The following is a 24486-nucleotide window of genomic DNA, read 5'->3' on the forward strand; positions in this document are numbered from 1 at the left end:
TGAGAGGATATCATATTAAGTGAATAATCCACCACTCTTTGGTTGCCATCGTTTCAATATACGAGGACTACATAGCAAAATATGAAAGCAATCTATAACGTTCTGATTAATTAGTTTTACAAGTTAATTTAAATATATTAACAGTAATTCAATAATAGATTGTGATATTAGAAAAATTTATTAATTTTTATGTAATTAAAATAAATATCATATAATTCATTTTAATTAATTTAAAATACTAACAATGTAGTTAAATTAAACTCTTAATTTTGTAAAATAAATAAGAAAAAATATGAAAATTATGAAAGAAAATTGAAGAAATATACAAAAAAGGAAAAGAAAAAACGGAAAGCAGAAACGATTTGAAACCCCGCCCCCAAGCCGCTCAATCAATTAAACGTCGGTGCATATAATAATAATTTTAAATTTAATTGTAATTTAAATTCACCATGTCTTGATCCCTCGACATAATTTTTTTAATGAAAATAAATATTAAAAAAAGTGTTTTTCATTTTTAATTTAAAATATATTTCAATATAAATATATAATTTTGAATTTTGAATTTAATTGTAATTTAATTAAATGCATAAATACTATAGTTTTTATCAGCTTCATTTGATTATAAATTATCATACAATCAAAAGTTATTAATTTTTTAATAATTATTTCAAAGTTTATTTCTAAAATAATTTTTAATATGACAGTATACAAATATTAAACTTTTTAAATTAATATAATAATAATTTATCAAAATTTAAACAAACCGACATTTTTTCAGCTAACATGAATATGGTACAGCATGACAGTGGAACCTTTTCCACTGGATGTGAATCATGAGACTTTACAGAATTGGAGAAGTCAAAATCAAACCTATGATATTATGCCAGTTGCATAAACGATAAAAAATGTTATTTCAAGCATTGAATTCAACACAACGACCAACTAACCACTCATGCCAGTCAGCAGCCACAAGTGAATTACTTAGTTTGAGAGAAGGATAAATACACTTAACTCTCTTTAAGTTAATAATAACTACATTAAACTTTACTTGATTTTAAAATAATATTTACATTTAAATAGTACAAGAAAATAGTTTATTTGACAAAAGCATAAAGAGAAGGTAATGTTAAAATCGTGATTAAAATTTTCAAAATATTTTCAACACATCAAGAAAAGATATAAAAATATAAGATAGATAATATTATAGAAAACATATATTATAATAACCCAAACATTACCGATACTCATTTGATACTATTTTTTTCTATCACTATTAATTGCATGATGATAAGAGATGTCACACTCACATCTATACTTTTTTATATCTTCCTCTCTCCGAATGTACACGTGTCAAGCAATTGCAAATATGTTTCTTTAATTATTATACTCCTCCTCCTTCTATATAAACAACACACCCTGCGGCACTAATACACACCAAGTGAATCAATAATTTAGCAAAAAAAGTAGTACTAATTAGCGAATTAATTGCTTTGTGAGTTCAATGGCTGGGCTAAAGTTTGCTTGCGTGGTTGCGATTATGTGCATGGTGGTAGTGAGCGCACCCATGGCAGAGGCAACAATCACATGCGGTCAAGTGACGTCAGCCCTAAGTTCATGCATACCTTACATTCAGAAAGGCGGAGTACCGTCCAAACCCTGCTGCAGCGGAGTGAGTCAACTGAATAACGCTGCCAAGACCACCGCCGACCGCCAGGCCGCATGCAACTGTTTGAAAAACGCTGCAAAGGGTCTTGGGAATAATTTCAATGCCAACAACGCTGCTTCTCTCCCAGGCAAATGTGGCGTTAGCATCCCCTACAAGATCAGCACCACCACTAACTGCGCCACGTATTTACTATAACTTTCTTCGCATCTTTCTATTTATTTTATATATATTGCTAATGAATGCATACCTAATGAGTGTCTGAAAATTCTTTTGTCATCCCTCTTTAATTTTGGTAATTATAAATATAATAGAGGGAAAGAGTTGTTACTTTGATTTGATCGATTGTTATATAATTAATTTTGATTTATTTGTTGGTTACACTTACAGCATCAAGTTCTGAAGAGGATGTGTCGAGAATGCAGAGCATTGGTAACTCCTCACTAGTATGAGAGTGGCCTTAATAATATTGGGAATAAGAGTGAGGTGACGAGGGCTTCACTTATGCCCCTCTCCTCTTGTACGAGATTTGTATTCCATAGTTTTCAATTATGTTTACTTTGTTGTTTCCTTCTATATATGAGTTAGAAAATAATAGTAGTACTCTATTTTAATATTGGGTTCTCCCAAGTTGTCTTCTTCCTCTATTTTGGATTCATGATCATCCCTCACGACTCAATTGTTCAATAGCTAAGGGGAAAAAAAAGGACTGACACTCGATTGATAATGATTAATTGGATTTAACTTTTAATTTTTTATAACATATATATATATATATATATATATATATATTTATCGAGATATCATAATTATTTTACAATATAAGTGAACTAGAAATTGTTTTCGTACATGGTAAGAATATTTAAAACTTTAAATAAAATAAATTCAAAAATTCATTTATTATATCATTAATAATAAATATTTTATTAAAGGAACCAGATTTTAAATTTTGAAATATTATAGCAATAAATTATTAAAATTAGGATAAAAAATATTTTGTTAACATAGTATAGTATGTCAAAATTTTAAAATTAAATTTAAATTGAGTTTGATTAAGATTATAACAAGCTGAAGTCTTAATTTATTTAAAAAATAAAGGTATCTTTAATTTTGTGAAGATTTAAAATTTAAATTGAATTAAAATTAAGGAATAGAATTTGAAAATAATAAAAATTATAAAAATAAAATAAACTAAAATGTTCAATATAAAAAAGACATCTGACTTAACGAAGATGAAAATATTTTCTAAAATTAAAACTTAAATTTATAATATGAAGATGTCACCTGTTTAAAAGCTAAAGTTTTTTTTCCTTCTAGAGATGTGTAGTTAAAAATTAAAAAAGTTAAATGAAAGTTGAAAATTAGTTGTTAAACTAGCTAATAAATATAAAATAAAAAATAAAAATACCATAAATTTTTTTCAAAATGTGAAATTTAGTAATTATATATTTTTAAATAATTATAAAATTTAAATTTTACTATTATCTTAAAAATCTTTTATTAAAAATAATGAAACTATATGAATTAATTTATATTATTATTTTGATGCTTTAATAATTTAGTTATATTTTAATGAAATTTAATGAGGAAAGTAGTTTAAAATAGTTAAATATTAAAGTAATAAGGTTTTTAAAAGTTGGAAGAGAAAAAAGAAAAAACTTATTAAATAAAATATAAAAAATTTAAAATTTAATTTCAACCAATAATTATTAGCGTTTTTTTTTAAAAAAAAGCGCTTGGTAAAGCAACGTTCTAAAAATGTTAATCACCATCTGTTTCAACTATCTCATCAAATAGAACAATTTTTGTTAAACAAGCTTTTTCTAGTGTTGATGAAACGTGCTTTTAGCCAACTGAATGCCAAACACATTCTAAATATAATATATTTAAAAAAAATTAAAAAGTAAAAATTCTTAGTAATTATAATAATATATTATCCTTTTTATTTATACTTATTTAAATAATTCTTTATTTTTAGTCTATAATTTGTACCTTAAAAAAATAATTATCAATTAATTAAAAATAGAGTATAATTTTAGTGCATTATTAAAATAAGAATTATATTGTTAACTAACAAAAACATATAATTGAACTATTCAATAAATTTTTTTTACATTGTTAATATATTTAAATTAAATTATTATAAACAAATATAATGTGATAAAATTATAAGGATTTTTCAAACGATTATATTTATTTAAATAAAATATTAATAAATGGCTCTTTTTTAATAAATTTTTTATTTTGAAATTACAGAAACATGAATTTTTTAAAAAATTCTCAATTTACAATATTTTATTATTGTTTTAAAATTTGTTTTTGATGAATTTAAATTTTTTAATATTTTAAAAAAAAATTATTGACAATTTTTAATATTCTATAATTTTATAAGTTTTTATAGTTACATAAAAAATTGTCGATGACAATTTTAAATTTTATATTTCATAATAATTTAAAATTTTCATACTTTTTAATATGTTATTTTTAAATACTATGTACAAAATATAATTCAAATAAAAAATTAAGCATTTACTGTAGTGGAAAAGTAAAAAACAAAAAAAGAAAGGTTGCTATTTTTAATTTAAGTAATTAAAAATAAAAACCATTGTTTACCGTATTAATTGGACTCTCCACCGTATTTGTGCCTACTTTACACCATTTTTTTAGATGACATTAAAAATGATTTGAGCCACAAGATCCTCTCCATCACATCTGTGATTTGTCAAACCCAAATAGGATGAATATGCCAGAAATTCATTTCGTGAATAACCACTTCTAAATCTTTATTACAAATTTTTTTCTTTCTAACTTTTAATTGCAGCTATTTTTTTAATTATTTTAAAACTTCTATTTCATTTTAATGTAAAAAATATTAATTAAAAATAACTAGATAAAAGTAGTTGTCGCTATTTTAAAAGAAAGAATATATATATATATATATATATATTATAAGACTATTGAAAGAGTTTTCCTATCGAGTAGATACTCCTATAGTACCTACTTTCTTGCATTTGTTATTCTTTGTTTGATAATTTCATTAGTGTTCATAGATGTTTTGTACTAATTTTGTATGTAAAAACATTATGAAATTCAATAATTGCTGGAATGTTTTGAAAAGGTTTTTCACTTGCAATAAAGTGTTTCTAACATTAATGAATAATTTAATTGTTATTCACTATTAATATACAGTAATTTTACACGAACATAACTTTGTATCTCACCAACTCATATCCTTTTGTCCCGTCACAATTATCTATTAAACTAATTTCATTCAAATAAATTTTAAAAAAGTAATCTTAATTTTCTTCTTGTGCTTCCTCTTGACTCCCTTCTCCTACCTCCATTCCATCAATGCACCTAATTCCTTAGCCGTTTGAAGTTTTTCTTGCCACGTTGTACTATTTGTTTTTTATTTGAATATAATTTCTTAAAATAATTAAAAATAATTAAAATGCATATTTAAATTAGTTTCAATTTGGGACGAAATGTTAATTTTTTTATGTAGAATGAATAGGCCATCATGAAAAATGACACCACATAATGTGCTGACCAGATTCATGGAACCACCACCAATGTCATATCTAAAACGGCATGGGCTCATTATGCATTCATTGGAAGATGATGTTAAGTTTCAACGATCACAAGGGGGAACATTTTGGGTTAGCCTCTCTTATTTGTAGCATTTAAGAGGGCAAATCATTAATGACCAAAAAATGAAAAGAGGGTAAATGATTGATATTTTCTACAATGAACTTGGCCAATGCAAGCCACAATGTTTCCTTTAGTCAACATTTGCACATGGTCACTTATAGGAGCCTTACTTCTGCGTTTATGTCACTTCATCATATTCAATCTTTGTATAAGATTTTTTAAGCATATTTCTCCGTTTTGATTTTCTAGGTTTTAGCTATTTTTTAATTTTCATCATTACAATAAATTAATATTTATTTGTAAAAATATATAATAATAAGTTAACTAATAACTTTTTCGTGAAATTTATAATTTTTTTTGGTAAACTCTTAAAATTGTTTCTACAATTGTATGAGTTATATAATTTAGTCCCTAAATTCTCAAAATGGTTTCTCAAATTGTATGAGTTGTATAATTTAGTCCCTAAAATTACAAAAATTTTTACAGTCTCCTCATTTTATCTTCCACCCAGTTTAATTCTTAATGACAGCTACTATTTGTTCATGTTAACGTAATCATAAGCTAAAACATGACATAAAGAAAAATAAATTTGTATTTCAATGAGTAAACCTACAAAATGGATCTTAAGATTGTAGAGGTCATCAATTTAGTTCATAAAATTTCAAAATTTATCGGTTAGTCCCTTACATTCTTTCTTCTTTCTTTGATATCATTTATTGCTCTTACAAAATATTGAGTTGTTATGTTAAGCAATAAGTAAGATAATAATATGAGCTCAACGACATATTTCAATAAGAAAAACGTTATATGATTTTTGTACTAAAATACAGTCCTAACATGTCTTCTTCCACCATTTTCTCACAATCCCGATTGTTAAGTTCTATCTTTTGATGTCTTATACCTTATTGTTAGATTTTTTATTTTTTTTTGTAGGGACACATGCATTCATCTACGACAAGAATAAGATGTCTTATACCTTATTGTTAGATTTATTTGTTTTTTGAGTGACACACGCATTCATCGACGACAAGAATAATAGTGTAAGTTCCAACATAAGTTGTGCTTTAAGACTTCCAGGACAATGGTATAAGTTAGATACCAATGACAATGCAGATAAAAGAAAATAAAAATTGGACCATACAAGGGAACATTCATTGAAACTAAATTTTGCAATATCATGCTTATCATTCTTTTGCAACTAAAGCTAACATTAAAGACTAAATTATATGATGGAACAAAACTTAGAGAACTAAGTAAATTTTGAAATCTAAGATTAAATTACATAACTTTTATAATTTTTTTGTTGGATATTAGACTCTCATCTTATATAAAGAAATGTCTAAAATAGTCAACCTAATTTGTCTCATTTATAAAAGTAGAGATGAATTTTTAGGTCCGAAAAAGATGAAAGAATAACCACCATTGTGAGTGAAGAAGAGAAAAAAATCATTCTTTAACAAATTCAAAACAGTTTTAGTAAATATACTTTTATAAAGTCGTTTACTGTTAAATAAGACTAAAACTTAAGAATAGTTTGTTCTTTATTTAAATAATTAGATCAATAAAATAAGGTACGATTAATCATATTTACATAGTAATTCAAATTTTTAGATATTTTTATATTTTTTTTAATTTTATAAATTTTGTTATTAGAGTTGATTAACCGATTAATAAACACGATTTGTGAATTTATTTATAACTCTATTGTACCTTTATTTAGTAGAACTATTTATTTGATTTAAATTACTAATAAAAAAAGGATCAAAACATAAATTATTTTTAAAAGAGATTAAACGGTGAACCTGTTTAATCTCTGGCTTACTAAAATGCATAGGAACATTAACTAACAAAGATGCATTGAGGAAATTTACGAACAACAGTGACATTGTTGGGCTTCTCGTTGTGGCTAGGCTATGGTGGCTATTGTTCAGATTTTTTATTGATTTACTTGTCCAACCAGAGCAACTCATGCTGTTACCTCTATCTGATAAGGTTGCTTAGTGGTTGTAAAATCTTGTCAGTTCTTTATCTCTCTTGTTTTTAGTAATTTGATAGTGGGCCAAACTAAGCGTCATTATTTTGCTAGCGTCCACGATTCTTGACATGTTTTTTCTTAACCCTTGAGGCTGTTCTATAGCTACAGATTTCGGCCATCTTGTTACTCTTGCTCGGTGGTCCTTTTCCAAGGCCCTTTTCCCTTTTGTGCAATGAAATGCTTTTGAAACAAATTTGAAAAAGGCCACGACTAAAATAAAAATAAAACTAAAAATCGGTAAAGGCACAAGAAAACATAAAAGGAAAATTAAACTTCAAACAAATTGTGCGTGGAATTAAGGACAACTCGTTATGAATTATCCCAAATTATTTCTATCAACTTGAGTTACTCAACTTTATTTAAAACTAAATAGTAAATTTATGTAAATTAAATTTAAATAAAAAAATTTTAAAGACCCGTTTGATAGGTAGGATAAGAGTAAATAAAATAAAATAATATATCATATTTGTTTTTAATAAATGTTTATTGAATCATAAAAATATAACTAATTTACTTATCTTACTTTGTTAGACTATTGTAATTTTTTTTATCGTGCAAATAAAGTTGAGTTGGAAAGAAAAAAGTAAAAATAACAATTATTTTTTTCAAAATTACCTTTAGTTTATTCTATTATTTCTTCTCTATTTTTTTATATTTATGTCATATCCTAAAGTTATTTAATCCACTTTAAATATGAAATATGATAATATATATATATATATATATATATATATATTATTCAGTATATTGTTAAATTTACATCAAATTTTAAATATAGTTGATAAGATTTTATTATACTTTTATCTAAACTTCTTAACCTATTTATCCTTATTTTATCCTGTCACCAAACGAGTCATAAATGATCTCAATTATTTATGACATTCACTTTAATGCGGGTAATCCAAGCTAATGCAATCAAGATGTCCAAAACCGACTTGTAATATAGGTTTAAATGAATCAAGTTAAAAAAAATTTATATAATCGAATATGAAATTTAATAATTCTAATATATAATATTAACAAATATGTTTAACTTATCAATGATACTAATTTATTTTATCAACTCTAATAATGTTATGATTCGTTAATTAAAAAAATATATGTTCAACATGACTTCTATGAATATAAGTACGTGTTTAATTTATTTTATTTTAAAAAATAATTATTTCTTTTTATAAGCTCTTTTCAAATAAATGATGAAACAGTTCTCTACGATGGAACAGTGAAACAGAGAGGGAACTAAGGCCTATAAGGAGACAAAGTATTGGTTATTTGTTTGATGGGTACACGAATGAAAACAGATTCAGCAACATCGTGGCAACTTTAACAACCAAATGTTGTCGAAACTGGTTGGAAACATGTCTGATATGGTAAGAGAAGAGATTTTAATGGAGAAAGCCCCTGCAATCTTTGCAATTAAATGGAGAAATCTGAGATCCTGTGTAACTTGAGAACTGACTCACTGAGGGTGCAATATTATTATAATTATTATCTCTATTATTTAAATAGAGTAATTAATAATAAAATTATTTTCTAAAATACTATTAATAAATAAAATATTTTGGTATCACATATATATTAAGATGTATTGCACCCAATAGGAATATGGCCATATCATTTCTCTTCCCATGACCATAATACTCTTTACATCAAGTTCGGATAAAGCTTTTGAATATGATTTAAGCCTTTAGCTTATTTTCTAATAACATAGCATATCATAAATAAATATTATATTATTACTTAAGTAAAAGGTATTATTTTTTTATCACCAACTAATTAATACGATATTGTTGTCTTATTGCTATTTCTAACATTTCTTTGATGTTAGTTTCATATTATAAATTTTTGTAATATCAAGTAAGTTTTTATTAAATTTAAAATATTATAAATTAATTATTTTTAATTTTAAAACTGAATAAATAATGTAATATTAATTATCTTTTAAACTACATAATAATTTAGATAATATCATCATAAGAATAGAAGAATTCATATCCGTATATAGTAGGAACTAGGAATACAAAGTCTAGCATATTATACTATAATGATATTTTTTATTTATTATAAACATAATAAAATTTGATTTAATACATAATAATGAATATTACATGCGTGTTACTATAAACCAATAAAAAAGCTATAAATAAATAAATTCTCTTCAGTAAGTGTCCACGTTTCGTGTATCTGAAATTAGGCCACGAAAAAACAAACCACATGGTTATATGTAAAAAGTTTGATCACTTCTGTTTGTGTTTGGGTCTCATTCAGTCAGGAACATTTTTTTTGTAAAGATTTAACGGTTCAAAATTTTATATAATTGGAGATAATAATTTGTAGGGAGAGTTTACAAGATAGAACATCTATCTGAATAATGAAATCAAGGCTATGCTTGCATGAAAAGAGCTTGAAAAACAAATCAATAATGATAACGTTTTAAATAATTATCCTAATTTGATCATTTTTACAATATAGATGAACATACCGAGATGTTATCATATAATCTTTCAATTGTTCTTCATTTGCTTTTGTAAACTTTTTGTTACTCACTAAATTACATTTTTTGTTTTCTGAAGACAAGATTTTGTAATTAAACATTACTATAGAAGGTGAATGAATTACTATAAAGGGTCGAGGTACGAAATCTTTTTTAATTCCTAAGAATTATATCCTTTGGGAATATATTTTTTGGAAAATTTTATTTCCTGAGAATGTTAAAAATACATTTGGTACATTTTAAGTATTCTTGAGAATGTTATACAATAATTCTTGAAAATATTTTAATAGTAAGTTTATTTTAAATATTATTTCTTGAAAGTATTTAATATTTCTTTCAAAAATTCTCTTTACTGTTTGTGATAATTAATAAAAAATTGTATTATTAAATTAAATAAAATAAAATGAAAAAGTGAGTAAAAAAAATTAAAATTATACAAAAATAATATAAAAATTGAGAAAATGTTATACCCCATGAAAATTTTCGATTCTCACTCATCCCATAGGAACATTTTCTTGATAAAATTAATTTAAAAAATTCTTTCAAATGTTAGTTTTTCGAAAAAAAAATTGAATATTTATACTAAACATGGAAATTTAACTTTCCAACTTAAGATTCTTAAAAAATTTTAAAGAAGTTTCCTACCAAACTTCCTCAAAAGAAATGTTAATAATATAATATCTAATATCATTTTTTTATTAATTAAAATTTCTTAAAATTTACAAAACTTATGTAAATCTGACTTTAATTTAGTGAGTTTTATTTACTGATTAAAATTTATTAAAAATTAAAAGTTAGACTTATTAAACTAAGAGTAAGATTTACATATTTTTCAATAAATTTGAATCTATCAGAAAAATATATTATTAACATATCTGATAATTAATTAAAATAATTATTAAAGAGTTTATTCCCGATACACCATTTCTATAAAGATCTCTAGGTCCATTTGGTTCGGAAAAAAGGTCCACTTTACATCACCAATGAGAGTCGTTGCATGTTCTCACGTGTGTCCCTAAGAAAATTCTACACAGCTATGGAAGATGGAAGATGGAAGACGGTAATTACTATATTTGAAATTGCCAGAAAAAGATGTAGCTTTGCTCCACTCTTATAAAGTATAAGGCATTGGATTTTTATTAATATTAAAAAGTTGGCATCATATATAATTTTTTTAATTTTTATATAAAGTCTTAAATATTAGCTAAATATTCAATAATATACACTTAAAATCAATGTTTAATGAGCACAAAAGTATTTTTTTTAAAATATAAGCACATATGAACCATATACATCTCCAAGTATATATCAAATAATAGTTTGAATGCTTATTATTGCTCATTGCAAACAACAATTTTAGTACCTTGACTACACTGCCAACATCTGACACAACATATACCAAAACCGAATTTTTATGATATGGTATTGTCTATATATAGTCAAGCTATAGCATCGATCATTATTCTCCATACCAAAAATTCAAATTAACTACAAAGCTCAAAGTCCTTGATCACCCTGACCAATATGGCTAGCTCAGTGGTCATGAAAATAGCTTGCATGGCGATTATGTGCATGATGGTTATGGGTGCACCACTACTAACCCATGCTGATATCACTTGTCTCAAGGTGGAAAACACTGTGATACCATGCAGTGAGTACGTCACGGGAAATGGTGGTGTTGTCCCTCAACCATGTTGCACTGCGGTTAGGACCCTAAACGACGAAGCCAAGACCACACTTGATCGTCAAGACATTTGTTGGTGCATCAGAAACGTTGCTCAGAACCTGCGAGGACTCAATCTTAGTACTTTTGCTGCCCTCCCTGCCAATTGTGGGATTCATTTGCCCTTCAAGCTCAGCCCCTCCACTGATTGCAATAAGTATATGCATACACCATATTAATTATATTTTCTGAGTAATTAATCAATTTAATTACCTCGCGTTAAAAATTTTCTCTCATCCTTTCTTTTCTTGTGAATAGGATAAAAAAAAAAGATATGATATTGTCTTTTAATCTTATCTTAATTTTAATGTTTGTTGAATTAGTGAGATATGATTTCATTTTTTTTCTAGTATAAATTTATCTTCTAAAGAAAGTTAAGTTAAAAATATGAAAAATTATGATAATATAATTTATCTAATTTATTATTTTAAAATGCATTAAATGTAAAATAAAATCAAAAATTTGCGAGTACTTACGAAGAGTATGTGAATTTCTTTATGAAAAGGTAAAACCTTAACGTGGGAGGATTCATTTTTTCATCTTAAATCCATGTGATTAAGGTCAGAACTTCAAATTGAGCTTATATATATATATCCATTCACTTTGATTTTTGCTTGCAGGATTCAGTGAGCAGCTATGGTGAAAGTAGCAACTAAGGAATAAGATGGAGGTAGCAAAAGAGGCAATAAAGACGTACGTCGGGAACTCCAAGATATGGATGTGGATCACCCGAATCTAGACTTTGTATTTAATATGTGGGTTGAGATTGCCATACAATATATTATTATATCGGCATATTATAATATTGGTCTTTCTTTACATACAACCATTTGTTACTTAAAAAACAAAAGTCTATCCTACTTTTTCCCTTGAAGAGATAAAGTTGCATTTCTAACAAACCATATAACTAAGAAAAATTATAAATTTATTACCATGACCATGAGATTTAAATTTTCGTAAAATTTTAAAATTATATCCGACTCCTTAGATTTTAATATATGCATAATGAAAGTTTTGATAATTTAATTCTAAAATTACCCTTAAAAAATAGCGTAAAAAATTTAGACCATTTGTTAACGAATAAATTACATATAATTTAAATATTAAATAATAATAACTTTTGGGTGAATTATTAATTATTTTTTATATTTATTTAAAAGTGAAAAGTAAAAATTCTAAAAAATATATAAAATTCATACTTTAAAATATAATAATACAAAGTACCTTCGTGTCAAAAAACTTCATTAACTAGGATTAAAAGATTTAATGACATTTTTATCTAGGATATGTCTTAAATAAATGTGTTGATATTATCAGAAAGAATATTTCCTGTTTTATATTTGTAATATTTGTCACTATGTTAAGAAAAGAAAAAAACTTTTATTTTCCATTATTGCATTAAAGAAAACACAATATTTTAACCATATACACATTGATATACGAGGACCTTAATTTCAACCATTCATTCATGGACATAAATACTTTCTTATAATCATTGATGATTATTCACATTTTATTTGTGTTTTTTTTTAAAACAAAAATTTGAAATAACAAAAATATTGCAAAATTTTGTGTCCTTAATCTAAACGCAACTTGAATCAAACGTAAAGATGATTAGAAGTGACAATAGAAAATAGTTTTTTATGTTTAATTTTAAGCTTTCAAATTAAAGAATAATTTATCAAACCACTTATGTTAACACACCTCAATAGAATAGTATTATTGAAAGAAAGAAATATAAATTAATGACTAAATTATACTAATATGTTATTGCTTTTGATACTATTAATTTAATTTATTTTTAAAGTTTATAAAATTTCACAATATGTCACAACCTGAATATGTTTTTGATAAAAAAAATTCTTTGTGTGTAAAAAGATTTTACATAAAAAAATAACTGAAATAACTATTAATTGTAGAAAAAAAATTCTTTGTAGTTTTAATCTACTAACACTTGTTAGGTGCTTGCAAAATTGCAAATAAAGGTATTTTTTGGTGTATTATTCTCTCTCTATCCATCTATCTATGTATGTATATGGTTGCAATTATATATTGCAACATGTGTCAAATTTAGTAAATGACATTTACAATAACTTTGTTAATTCAGCCATTGAATTTAAAGTATCATGAAGTATATCAATAAGTAAGAAGATATAGCAAAACTCTTTAGGATATTTTATTGCATAACTTAATTTATTTTAACATATAATATATCATTTAAAATATAAGTAAATCACTTATGTTGAATTATATGCTTACATACGTTTAAGTTGTGTATAATTTATATAATATTTTTTATAATGATATACATTACAAAGATTAATTATTTCATTGTTCAAATTCACTTTTATAAAAATACTATTGAAGGTATTTAATCCTGACCCAATATATATTTCTTCTAAAACAAAATTAAAACACTTATTGTCTAAATATGTTTAGCTTAATAAATTCATTTAACTTTCATTATTAACATTTAATTTAACTCATATACATATTTCTTGACTTTTGGGTTCCATCTTTTTAAGTTCTAACTTTAAAAAAATTACAGCTATCCTTTCTTCTTTTATTTTTTTCCAACTAAAAGCAATTAGAATATATTACTTTTAACAAGTTTTATTTTATCACACGTATTTATTTATTTTTCATTTATCTCATGCATATATTTCTTGATTATTCATATTTATAACCCTCAAATATAATTTTTTAATTTTATATAATAGAAAATTAAAAGCACATTAAAATTTTTAGTAAATGAAAAAAAATTCTTTCGTTATTACATTTATTGATCTCAATTAAGGAATGTACTCATAAAAATATTTTGAGATTTTTCAAATTTGAGAAAAAAAATTGAAGTTTTGATTGATGAATGTTGAGTAAAAGACAAGTTAAACAATTTAATTTGTATACATCAAAAATTTTAATTTATAAATATTTCAAATGGACAATAAATCTATACAGGTTAAAAGTTGATTGACTTAATTAACTAAAAGAATTAGAGAATCAAAGTTATATATAATTCAAATTAGAGAGAATACCGATGCAATTAAATCTATTTTAAAATTTTATTATCTTTCAATCTTACCATTGTACTACTCAAGAAAAAGAATAATTGAATAATGTCTTTTAATTTGATTTATTTTGTGTTATTTATAATACAGTTCAGTTTTATATTAACATAATGAGCACTAAATTAGATAATAAATTTCCACAGAATGATATAACTATTTTAGGAAAATAAATTTTTGTTTTACAAAATTTATAAAAATAAAATAAAATAAAAGGTTAACGCATTAAAGGTTGTGTGTGTGCGTTTTACAAAAGAAACTGTAAATTACATTTACACACTTTAAAGTTTAACAAAACTTTATTTAATATATTAAGTGCTACATTAGTGATGAATTTTATGATTTAATTAAATATTTGTTAAACAGTTTATATTTACACATTAAACCTGTGGGAAAATGATAAATGATAAATGAAGCTTTCAGGATGAAAGACTGCTTCCATTTAGCAAACTTAAACAAAAATGTCCCTAATGCACCACTTAGTTAATATTGCATCTACTCCAATTCCAATTTCCCTTCAAGCATTAAATTTAAATTTAGTACCTCAATCCTGTCACTTCCCCTCTTGTCAATGCCACCCTCAATTATTTTCACTTTAAATTTGCATCACTGTCTACTTAACTTCATGACCTTTTCGTGATTCACTTATTGAATATTCACAACTAATCAACAATATCTAAATATTTTATCTGGTAAATTCTTTGTAAGCCTAATCAAACTTCTACCATATATCTAATTATTACAATCACAATTTTTGTCTCTAAATATTATCGCTTAAATTTATCCAATTTATTATCCTTTTTTATACTAATATGATACTGAAGTTGACGAAGGTAAATAGACAAATTAAGGTTGGTCATAAGTGATTGATTAGAGAAAAAGGATTTTAATTTTTCTTTTTTGTGCGTTGCGGGGTTTGAAGGACATGCTTCAGTCATGGGAAAGGGCTAAGCTTGATGTGGCCAGTTCTCAAGAAGGGACGGTAGAACGATAAAAAAAAGATTAAGTGGTTGTCATATAAGGCTACATGGTGACTTTACAGTGATGAGGAACGGAGAAGACAAAAGGGTCTGAATATGCTATTTTTTTAATTTAAAAAAATAATTTAATAAATGCATTAAGTATTAAATAAGAAATTAGAATGTTTTTTCGTTTCTTTTGCATGAATCTTTTCATTTGTATTTAGTGATGGAATAATTTTTAAGAATTTATAGCGAATTGTGTTATGAGAAAATGCTACTCAACACACTTTTACTACAATTTCTAACACATTCCACAATGTGATACTAAATAAAAAAATTGATCATTTAATTCTTAATCAGTGCCTTTTTTTTCTTCTTCTTAGAATACTCATTAACACCACCTTTATTTTTAATATTATTCTAACGATAGCCTTCAATCAATTTCCAAATATAAATATTAATATACTATTTGATTATATGGAAAAATTGAAATCAATTGGAAAGGAAGGAGAGGGAAATTTTGTTTATAAAATTATTTTATTTAGTTTACTAGAGCATTTTGACCAAAAGGGGATAATTTAAAAAAAAAAAAAAAACAAATAGCATGCTCTTTTGAATTTTATTTTATTTTTATAGTCAAACCTTGGGAGTATATATATATATAATTAAAGAAATGCTGAATTAAGTTGTGCACCTAGATACACTATTATATTATACTAAAAATGAACTAACCCTAAACTCATTTAGTATCAAAGAATTATTTAAATTTTATAAGAATTCGTTTCGTAATATTTCTAGTGAATAAAAAACATCTTAATAATTTATTGTTGAAAAGGTGGATGATAGAAAAAATCGGTGCTACATTGAAAATGGGTACAATGATTTACTTCCTGATATGTAGCAGTGATTCCAGTTCAGTGTTTATAAATGTTACTTCAATGAGTTCTTACCTTCCTTTGAAATATAGACATAGTTATGGTTGGCCTGGATCTCTTTCCTCAGATAGTAAATGTGGCATTTAACTTACCCAACCATAAGCCATTATGGCACTGAATTCATCTCAACTACCAAATAGCACAGGCACATGGCTGGCCACATGCACTTCCTGCTTCCACCGCATAGCCCCATATCCATATACCATACCACACCCTTCTTCCATTATATATATAAAAGCCTCAACCCACAATAGAGTAACTCAAAAAAGACCATAACTTGGAATATAATCTTTAGAGGTAAGGCTACAATACATAAACACAATCTCATGGCTAGCTTGCAAATTAGGCTTGTTTGTTTGGCAATTGTGTGCTTGGCACTTGGCGCAACCATTCCCAAGGCCCAAGGAGCAGTGACATGTGGTCAAGTTGTGAACAACTTGACCCCATGCATTTCCTATGTGGTTTATGGTGGAAACATGGTTCCTGCCCAATGCTGCAGTGGTGTCAAGAACCTCAACAGCATGGCTCGAACCACACCAGACCGCCAAACCGTTTGCAACTGCATAAAGAATGCTGTTAGCAACAGTGGTTTCACTTACACTAGTTTCAATCTTAATCTTGCTGCTGGCCTTCCCAGGAAATGTGGTGTTAACATTCCTTACCAGATCAGTCCCAATACAGATTGTAGCAGGTACTTACGTTATATTATAGGAAAATGTTAATTAGTGCTTTTAGAACATTGATTAAAGAATTAAAACTAAAATTATTTTATTAGAAAACATAAAATAAGTGCATTCTCATTTTTAAACGTATTCTAACATGAATTTTAATTAATACGAATTACGGTTTAATAATTCTTTAACTAAGGTCTTAAAAGTACTGGTTAATTAGTAAGACTCAATATTATGATTTATTATGGTTATTTTTTTATCGTGCATCTAATTTCAATGTTTGTTTTTGTTTTGATGCAGGGTGCAGTGAGGTTGATGCATGATGTATAGAGAAGTGCCTCAAGAGGGATGCTATGTTGGTAGTGTTTAAATAAGAGGCCACATGACATGTCATAACATGAGCATGACTGGAAATTGCTTCTTTATGGCTTGTACTAGTTTTCTTGTGTCTGGAGATGATAGGGTGTAGCTGAGGTCGTAGTGCTGTTTTGTATGCCTATTGTAGGCATTAGTAGAAGATAGTGTCATTAGAAGAAATGGGTTTGTAAGCTGCTGATGTTCCTCTTTAATGATATAATTTTGAGTATTACTCATCTTAGCTAATTGAGGCAATGAAGTATTTAAAATCCCTCCTTTGTTCAGTTTACATATAAAATTGTCTTGTATTTTTTTTTCGTATAAAATGATTACTAAAACTCTAAATACTTAAAATGAACATTATTTTATGCATAGTTTTTTATATTAAAATAAATAAATAACAAGTCTTTTAGATTATTTTGTTTCCTTAATAAGTACCACAATCAAAATATTTTTGTTGTCCATAAGCTGAGTTATAATCATAGATTTGAGAATTAAATCCAACCAATTGGTTGAGCTGGTCCCATTTTGAGCTGACCACTAGCAAGATTGAACTCGAGCATTACTGGTTAAGCTTAAGCACTTCCCCATCTGCACATGCATATAGTATAGTGTCAATATCTAACATGAATGGTAACAGACGTTATATCCATTTGTTATTTATAAAAACATATTCATAATCAATGCAAAATCCTCGCTTGACGGATTTAATTTAGACGTAGAATGGATAAGTATCCATATCTATTTACCTTACATATTATTAAATTATAGTTTTATACTTTATTTAATGTACATATAATTTATTAAATAAATGAATAATTATTAGTTCATACTAATTGTACCTATAATTTTTTTTAAATAAAGGTATAAGGGTTGACATTATAATACCCTGCACAAACTCTATTTATTACATTATATTTATTATATAGTTGCAGTGAATATCTATTATTCCTATAAAATGTTTATTATCACATTTTTGTTTAAATATATTATTAGTAATAATTTAATTAGTTAATAAAAAAATATTATTTATATGAAACTATTTAAAAATGTGAGGCAATAGATATTTTCAAGTGGTAACAGAGTAATCATGATTTTGAAGTCAAGGTGATATGAAATATGAGAGAAAACTAATGCCTTTGATCACTTTTGACAAAAGGTTAACACACTTTTAATGGTAATAAAAATTGTATGTTTCTTCATTCTACAAATATAGATAGCAAAATTAACAATTATGAGTAGTACATGTATTATGTAACATGAGATACAAAAACAGGTTGAAAAATAATAAATTTTTACATCCTCCAAAATCAAATTTTAACTCCAAACGAAAGGTTCAAAACTTGCTAGCTAGTAGTAAAAATTGATTGTGACTCTTCACAAGTTGAGTCATAATATTATATTATATTATATTTATTTTAGTTAAACTAATCTGTAAGTTCTTCAATTATTTAACAACTTTTAACTAAATTTTTATATTTACAAAAATTATAAATAAAATTTTAAAATATTTTCATATAACTTATAAGATGACAATTTTGCCTGCCTAACACCTCACTCGACCAACCACGCATCCTTTAAAAAGGGTGTACAAGACTGGTGTTCTCTCACTAACCCATTTCAATTCCACATTAATTTTGATAAATTTAGATTTTTAAAATTAAATTTAGTGTATTTTGAAGATAAATTTGGGTCATAGTTTAGGTTGCCCTAACGTGACTTTTTTTTTTAATTTATATTTTTAAGTAATTGTGTTAATAATCAAGCTTTAAAATTTGATAAATAATATTTTGCATATCATAATATTATATTTATATTGATACAATTTTTTAAAAAATATATGTTGTAAAATATACTTTGATTTTAATTTTATATTTTGTGATTTAATTATACATAATAATATTAAGATTGATATATTTTATTTATAAGTTGAGATAATTCAATCATGTTCCAAATTATTAGATATCGATCAAGTTGAATTTGAGTTTAAAATTATGATCTTATCAAAAACTTGGATTCGAATCTTCTCCCATTGTGGCGAGAACTGAATAGCCAATTTCATCTTATTTATGTTAAACTAAACACATGAAAGCAGAGTTCGGGGAGAATAATTTTGTTCAAGTTACCTGTGAGAACTATATGGATGACATTGATAAGGTTAAGTCAGGTCTTAAAAAATTAATACATTTTGACATGAAATTTTAAATCCAAACATTGTAGCATTTAAGGGAAGACCTAGAGAAGAAGAAAACGATATATGCTGAGTCTTTTGCCATGCATTGCATATTTCCCAATATAACACGCATAAGCGCCCATACCTTTACAGAATTATGTCAAATTTTAAGATCTTCAAGTAAAGTGAAAGATTCTTTGAAATCCACGGTTGAAGAGAAAGTTGCCAAATTCATTCCAATAATTGGTCATAATACAAAGAATCAAACTGTATTTTTCTTTTTCCACGGTTGAAGAGCATGTTTTGCACGGTATCATATCTTTAGTGAAACAATACCTTGTCCAACCAAATGGTGTAGATTTACTAGCACAAATTCTTAGTAATAGGAAATTTTATCCTTTCTTCAAGGTAAATAATAGTGTTTACTATTTTGTAAGGCTTATGATATGTCTATGTTTTTTCATTACTAACTTAAGTTGTATTTAATAAAATAAGGATTGCATTGGAGTGATAGGTAAAACACATATTCGAGTCATGGTCCCATAGATAGAAGCCCCAAAATTCCACGGTAAGAAAGAGTATCCCACACAAAATGTCTTGTCAACGTATTATTTTGATATAAAATTAACGTATACTTTAATGAAGTGGGAAGGGACAACCTTAAATTCTAGGATTCTTAAAGATGCATTGACTAAGGAAGGCCCTTTACTAATTCATCAAGGTTAGTCTGATGACCATGAATAACCATTACAGTATATTGTATAGTTGTCTATTTTCTAATATACTGAGTTATATATGTATATATCTTTTTTGTAAGGAAATATTTTCTTGGAGATGCAGGTCTTACGCTAAAAGTGGAGTTTTAACGTCATATTTGAAGGATTATTCATCTCGAAAGCCATAAAATTTCAGAGTTATTCCATTTGAGACACTCATTATTGCAACATATGATTGAGAGATCATTTGATGTTTAAAAAAAATAAGGGATAGAAACAAGTTGTATTACTCATTTTAGACTATGACAGAAATTGTCATTGCTTGTTGCATATTGCATAACTTTTTTATGAGAGTTGATGTTGATGAAAAACTATTTGTTGAAGTATACCATAAGTTGAAACATCGTGAGATATATCAATCTGTTACTCAACTACGTGATGAAGATTATAGGCAAGGTGTAACATCCAAAACAAACTTTCATATAATGAACTTCTTATCTCTAATTCTTAGACCTGGAATGGAGGAAACATTTTGTCTTTATTATCACTTATATATTATTTGTTATAATAAATAAAATGATTTCACGTGTCGTGAGCCATGTAAACATAATATGTAACATCCAGCCATGATGTAAAGAATAATTAATCCCTTAATTTAATTCCCATTAAATTTTAAATATAAAATTATTTAGAAGCTAAATTAACAAACTTTAAAAAAATAAACTTCAAAGCATGCATTAAGAATTAAAGCCTAAATGATGATAGAGACTAAAATGTTTAACAATTGTATATGTTAATAACTAAAATGATCAATGATTACATATGATAAAAATTAAAATGACATTTTATTTAGATTATGAACTATGTTAATGAATTTTTGAAATTAAAAAAAAACTAAAATGAGTGGCAATTTCATAAGTTAGGGACTAAAATGTTATTTTACTTAATTTAAGGACTATTTTAACGAATTTTAAAATAAATAGAACTATTTTAATGGTTTACTCTGTACTTTTTTTATTGTATCAAATAAGTGAAAATAATTTTTCTATTTTTTTAAATTTATATATAATAAAAAAATAGAAGAAATAAGAGAAGAATTTTTTTTATGGATCTCACCACAAAAAAAAATTATTTTTCTTTTTAAAATATTAAAATAATATTAAAAGAGTTAAAAATAATTAAGAAAACTATTATAATTAAAAATGAAAATTTTAGATTAATTTTAATTTTAAAAATATTTTTATTTTATAATTTAATTAATTTCAATTTTTTTGTTCATTAAAACGATAAAAAAATATTATTTTTGATTATTTTAACTAATTCAAATATCAAATATTTTTTACTTTATTTCTATTTTATTTTTCATTTTATGATTTCTTTCTCTTCTATTATACATATAATCTAAAGAAACCATTAAGCATGGTATAATTTTAAAAATTATTTTTATTTTTAATTATAAAATTACTATTTATTTTATTTTGTTTCATATTTTAAAATATTTACATAAAAATAAAAGAATTTCATTTTATATAAATACTTTAAAGTATAAATTAAAATAAAAAGTAAGGTGATATTTTCATAATTAAAAAAATTACCTCCTTAATTTTTCATCTCATTTGTGTTAGTTGAAATTTCTTTTTGGCGTCAAAACCAGTTTCTTTCATCACGGGACCTTTCTCGCTATATACAACCTTCAGAAACTTCACCAAAACAAGGAAACATGTACCTAACACATCACCCACTCCACTTTTAAGCGTAATGAACCCTTGTCATAAAAAACACTGCATAGACGCCGCACCAAGCATACGTGCCCCCCACAACAACCAAATCACACCAATGCCCTCAACAATCACTCCCTCAAGTGAGTCCCCACCGTCAACGTTGTCTCACCTTCCCATGCCTAGAAAGATTTGTAATATAATGGTTTACACTTTAATTTATTTCACTATCCATCTAAGCCAATAATAAGTTGTTCCTATGAATCTTTGTTACTCCTATATTATTCAACTTTTTCATATTTTACTAGAATTTTTTTCAATTGGTAAACCAAGAAATTTAACAAGTTATTGTTCTAAAAATTAAGTAATGGTTACTTAACAGTGAAAAACAGTTAAACTTTTAAAAGTAATTTCATAAAAAAAAAATACTTTTGAAGTATAAGACAGTACTAACATCATTTGAAATAACATGGTCATTAAAGTTAAGAAAATTATTAGAACAATTTTTTATAAATATAAAGGTCTTAAACTAAAAGACAAAAAATTATGATTGCAGAATAAAAGTATCTGAGAAAAAATTGAAGATAAAAAAATGTGTTTTAAATCTTTACATGTATACCTTAAAATTGAACATGTATCAAAATATAAAAAAAAAAAAAGTAGTGAATGAAACACGTTTATGACTTTTAAAGAGTTTTATCAAAATTTTGAAGAAAAGTACAGTAAAATAAATATTTATAAACTTGTTAAAAATAGAGAAAGAAAATTTATAAATTTAGATCATGTTAAACATACAAAAGAGCATCAAAGTTAAATGTGAGAATTATTTTTGTAAACTTTTTAGTTATAAACAAAGAGCAAATACAAATATAATAAGATTAGAAATGCAAGTTATTTATCTAAATTTAACAAATTATCATAGATTTTAAATTAAAAAAATAAAGAAAACTCTTAAGAAAATGGATAATAATAAAGCAGTTAATTTAATAATATCCTTATTGAAGTTTGAAAAAACAAACAATTAAGTGACTTAATGAAAACATGTATGAATGGAAAAAGACTACTTTGATCTTTATATACAAAAACAAAGATGATAATCAAAATGGTGCAAACTATAAAATGATTAAATTTATGAATCACATTATGATGTCATTGTAAAAAAGTGATTAAAAATATATCAAAGGATGAAACTAGAATTGCAAAACATTAATTTAATTTTATATTAAAAAAATTTACAACAAAAATTATATATCTTTTACAAAAGTTGATGGAAAAGTATCACTGCAAAGAAAAAATTATTTATAATTTTTATTGCCTTGAAAAAAAAACATATGATAATATACCAAGAGAAATATTATAGAAGACTTTAAAAAAGATAGAAGTTTAAATATCATATATTCAAGTTATACAAGACATGTATGAGAGAGTAACTATACGTGTAAGAACTTCTAAAAACATATTTAGAGATTTTCTTATAAAGTTAAATTTACATTAAGACTTACTTTGAGCCCTTGTTTAACCTAGTCTTAGATATGCTTATAATTAATTTAAAAAAATTATCTATAAATACATATCTTTATAGAGTGTTAATTAAAGATTTAAAAGAAGAGATTAATACTAAACTTAGTTATGAATGGAGAGTTTAGAATCTTAGAATTTTTACTTAAATAAAAGTAAGACAAAGTATAAGTATATAATTTTAATACAATAAATAAATAAATATCATGTGTTGAAATTTTAAATTTGATATGATATTATATTACAAGTCTTAAAATTTTAATAATTAAAACTAATTTTTTAAAATAATAGAAAAATTAATAAAATATTACTCATATAATACAAGTAAGGGCTAAGCAGTTAAAGTGGAATAAAAAACATAAAGAATTGTTTATAATTGTAAAACACTTAATAAAATAAAATAAAAAATTATTATTATTACAATACAACCAAATTGTCCTATTAGACCTTAAAAGAATAACACGAAAAAGAGTAGAACAAAAAATTATATATACATAAAAATATTAGAATACACTTATAGTAAAAAAATAATAATTAAAAATCATCTTAAATAATTTAGTCACATATGATAAGACTTTTAAAAAATAGATAACATAACTTTTTACTTCGAAAAAAAAACTTATAAAAATTATTAAGAGTAATAATAATTTTAAAAAATTATTTTTTAATCAAATTTAATATTGTCAAATTATTTATATAACCAACTTCACTTATTCATTTGATAACGTCACCTTAGCCAAGCCTAGAGTCACTGTCATTTGCACCAACCCATGCCACCACCTTAGCTATCCTTGCCAACCAGGTG

At 25.1% G+C, this 24486-nt stretch overlaps 3 protein-coding genes across 3 annotated transcripts; all 3 read left to right on the forward strand.

Moving 5' to 3' along the window:
• The first annotated feature begins 1420 nt into the window (after window positions 1–1420).
• On the forward strand, window positions 1421–2293 carry LOC113848937 (non-specific lipid-transfer protein 1-like). The gene is made up of 2 exons (XM_027478370.1): window positions 1421–1848; window positions 2054–2293. Exons 1-2 carry the CDS (start codon window positions 1502–1504, stop codon window positions 2064–2066), a joined length of 360 nt encoding a protein of 119 aa, XP_027334171.1. The 5' UTR covers window positions 1421–1501; the 3' UTR covers window positions 2067–2293.
• A 9074-nt stretch (window positions 2294–11367) lies between these two features.
• Window positions 11368–11745, forward strand: LOC113850977 (non-specific lipid-transfer protein 1-like). Its single transcript, XM_027481480.1, has one exon. The coding sequence runs from the start codon at window positions 11368–11370 to the stop codon at window positions 11743–11745; it is 378 nt and encodes a 125-aa protein (XP_027337281.1).
• Window positions 11746–16806: 5061 nt separating this feature from the next.
• On the forward strand, window positions 16807–17592 carry LOC113850493 (non-specific lipid-transfer protein 1-like). The gene is made up of 2 exons (XM_027481054.1): window positions 16807–17219; window positions 17500–17592. Exons 1-2 carry the CDS (start codon window positions 16855–16857, stop codon window positions 17507–17509), a joined length of 375 nt encoding a protein of 124 aa, XP_027336855.1. The 5' UTR covers window positions 16807–16854; the 3' UTR covers window positions 17510–17592.
• The last annotated feature ends 6894 nt before the right edge of the window (window positions 17593–24486 follow it).

The sequence above is a fragment of the Abrus precatorius genome, unplaced genomic scaffold (genome assembly GCF_003935025.1).
Source record: "Abrus precatorius isolate BTA unplaced genomic scaffold, Abrus_2018 Scaffold9, whole genome shotgun sequence".
Taxonomy (NCBI): Eukaryota; Viridiplantae; Streptophyta; class Magnoliopsida; order Fabales; family Fabaceae; genus Abrus; species Abrus precatorius.

Excerpts from the sequence above, each read along its gene's own strand:
- LOC113848937 (XM_027478370.1), top strand. The coding sequence starts at position 1,502 with ATGGCTGGGCTAAAGTTTGCTTGCGTGGTTGCGATTATGTGCATGGTG.
- LOC113850493 (XM_027481054.1), top strand. The coding sequence starts at position 16,855 with ATGGCTAGCTTGCAAATTAGGCTTGTTTGTTTGGCAATTGTGTGCTTG.
- LOC113850977 (XM_027481480.1), top strand. The coding sequence starts at position 11,368 with ATGGCTAGCTCAGTGGTCATGAAAATAGCTTGCATGGCGATTATGTGC.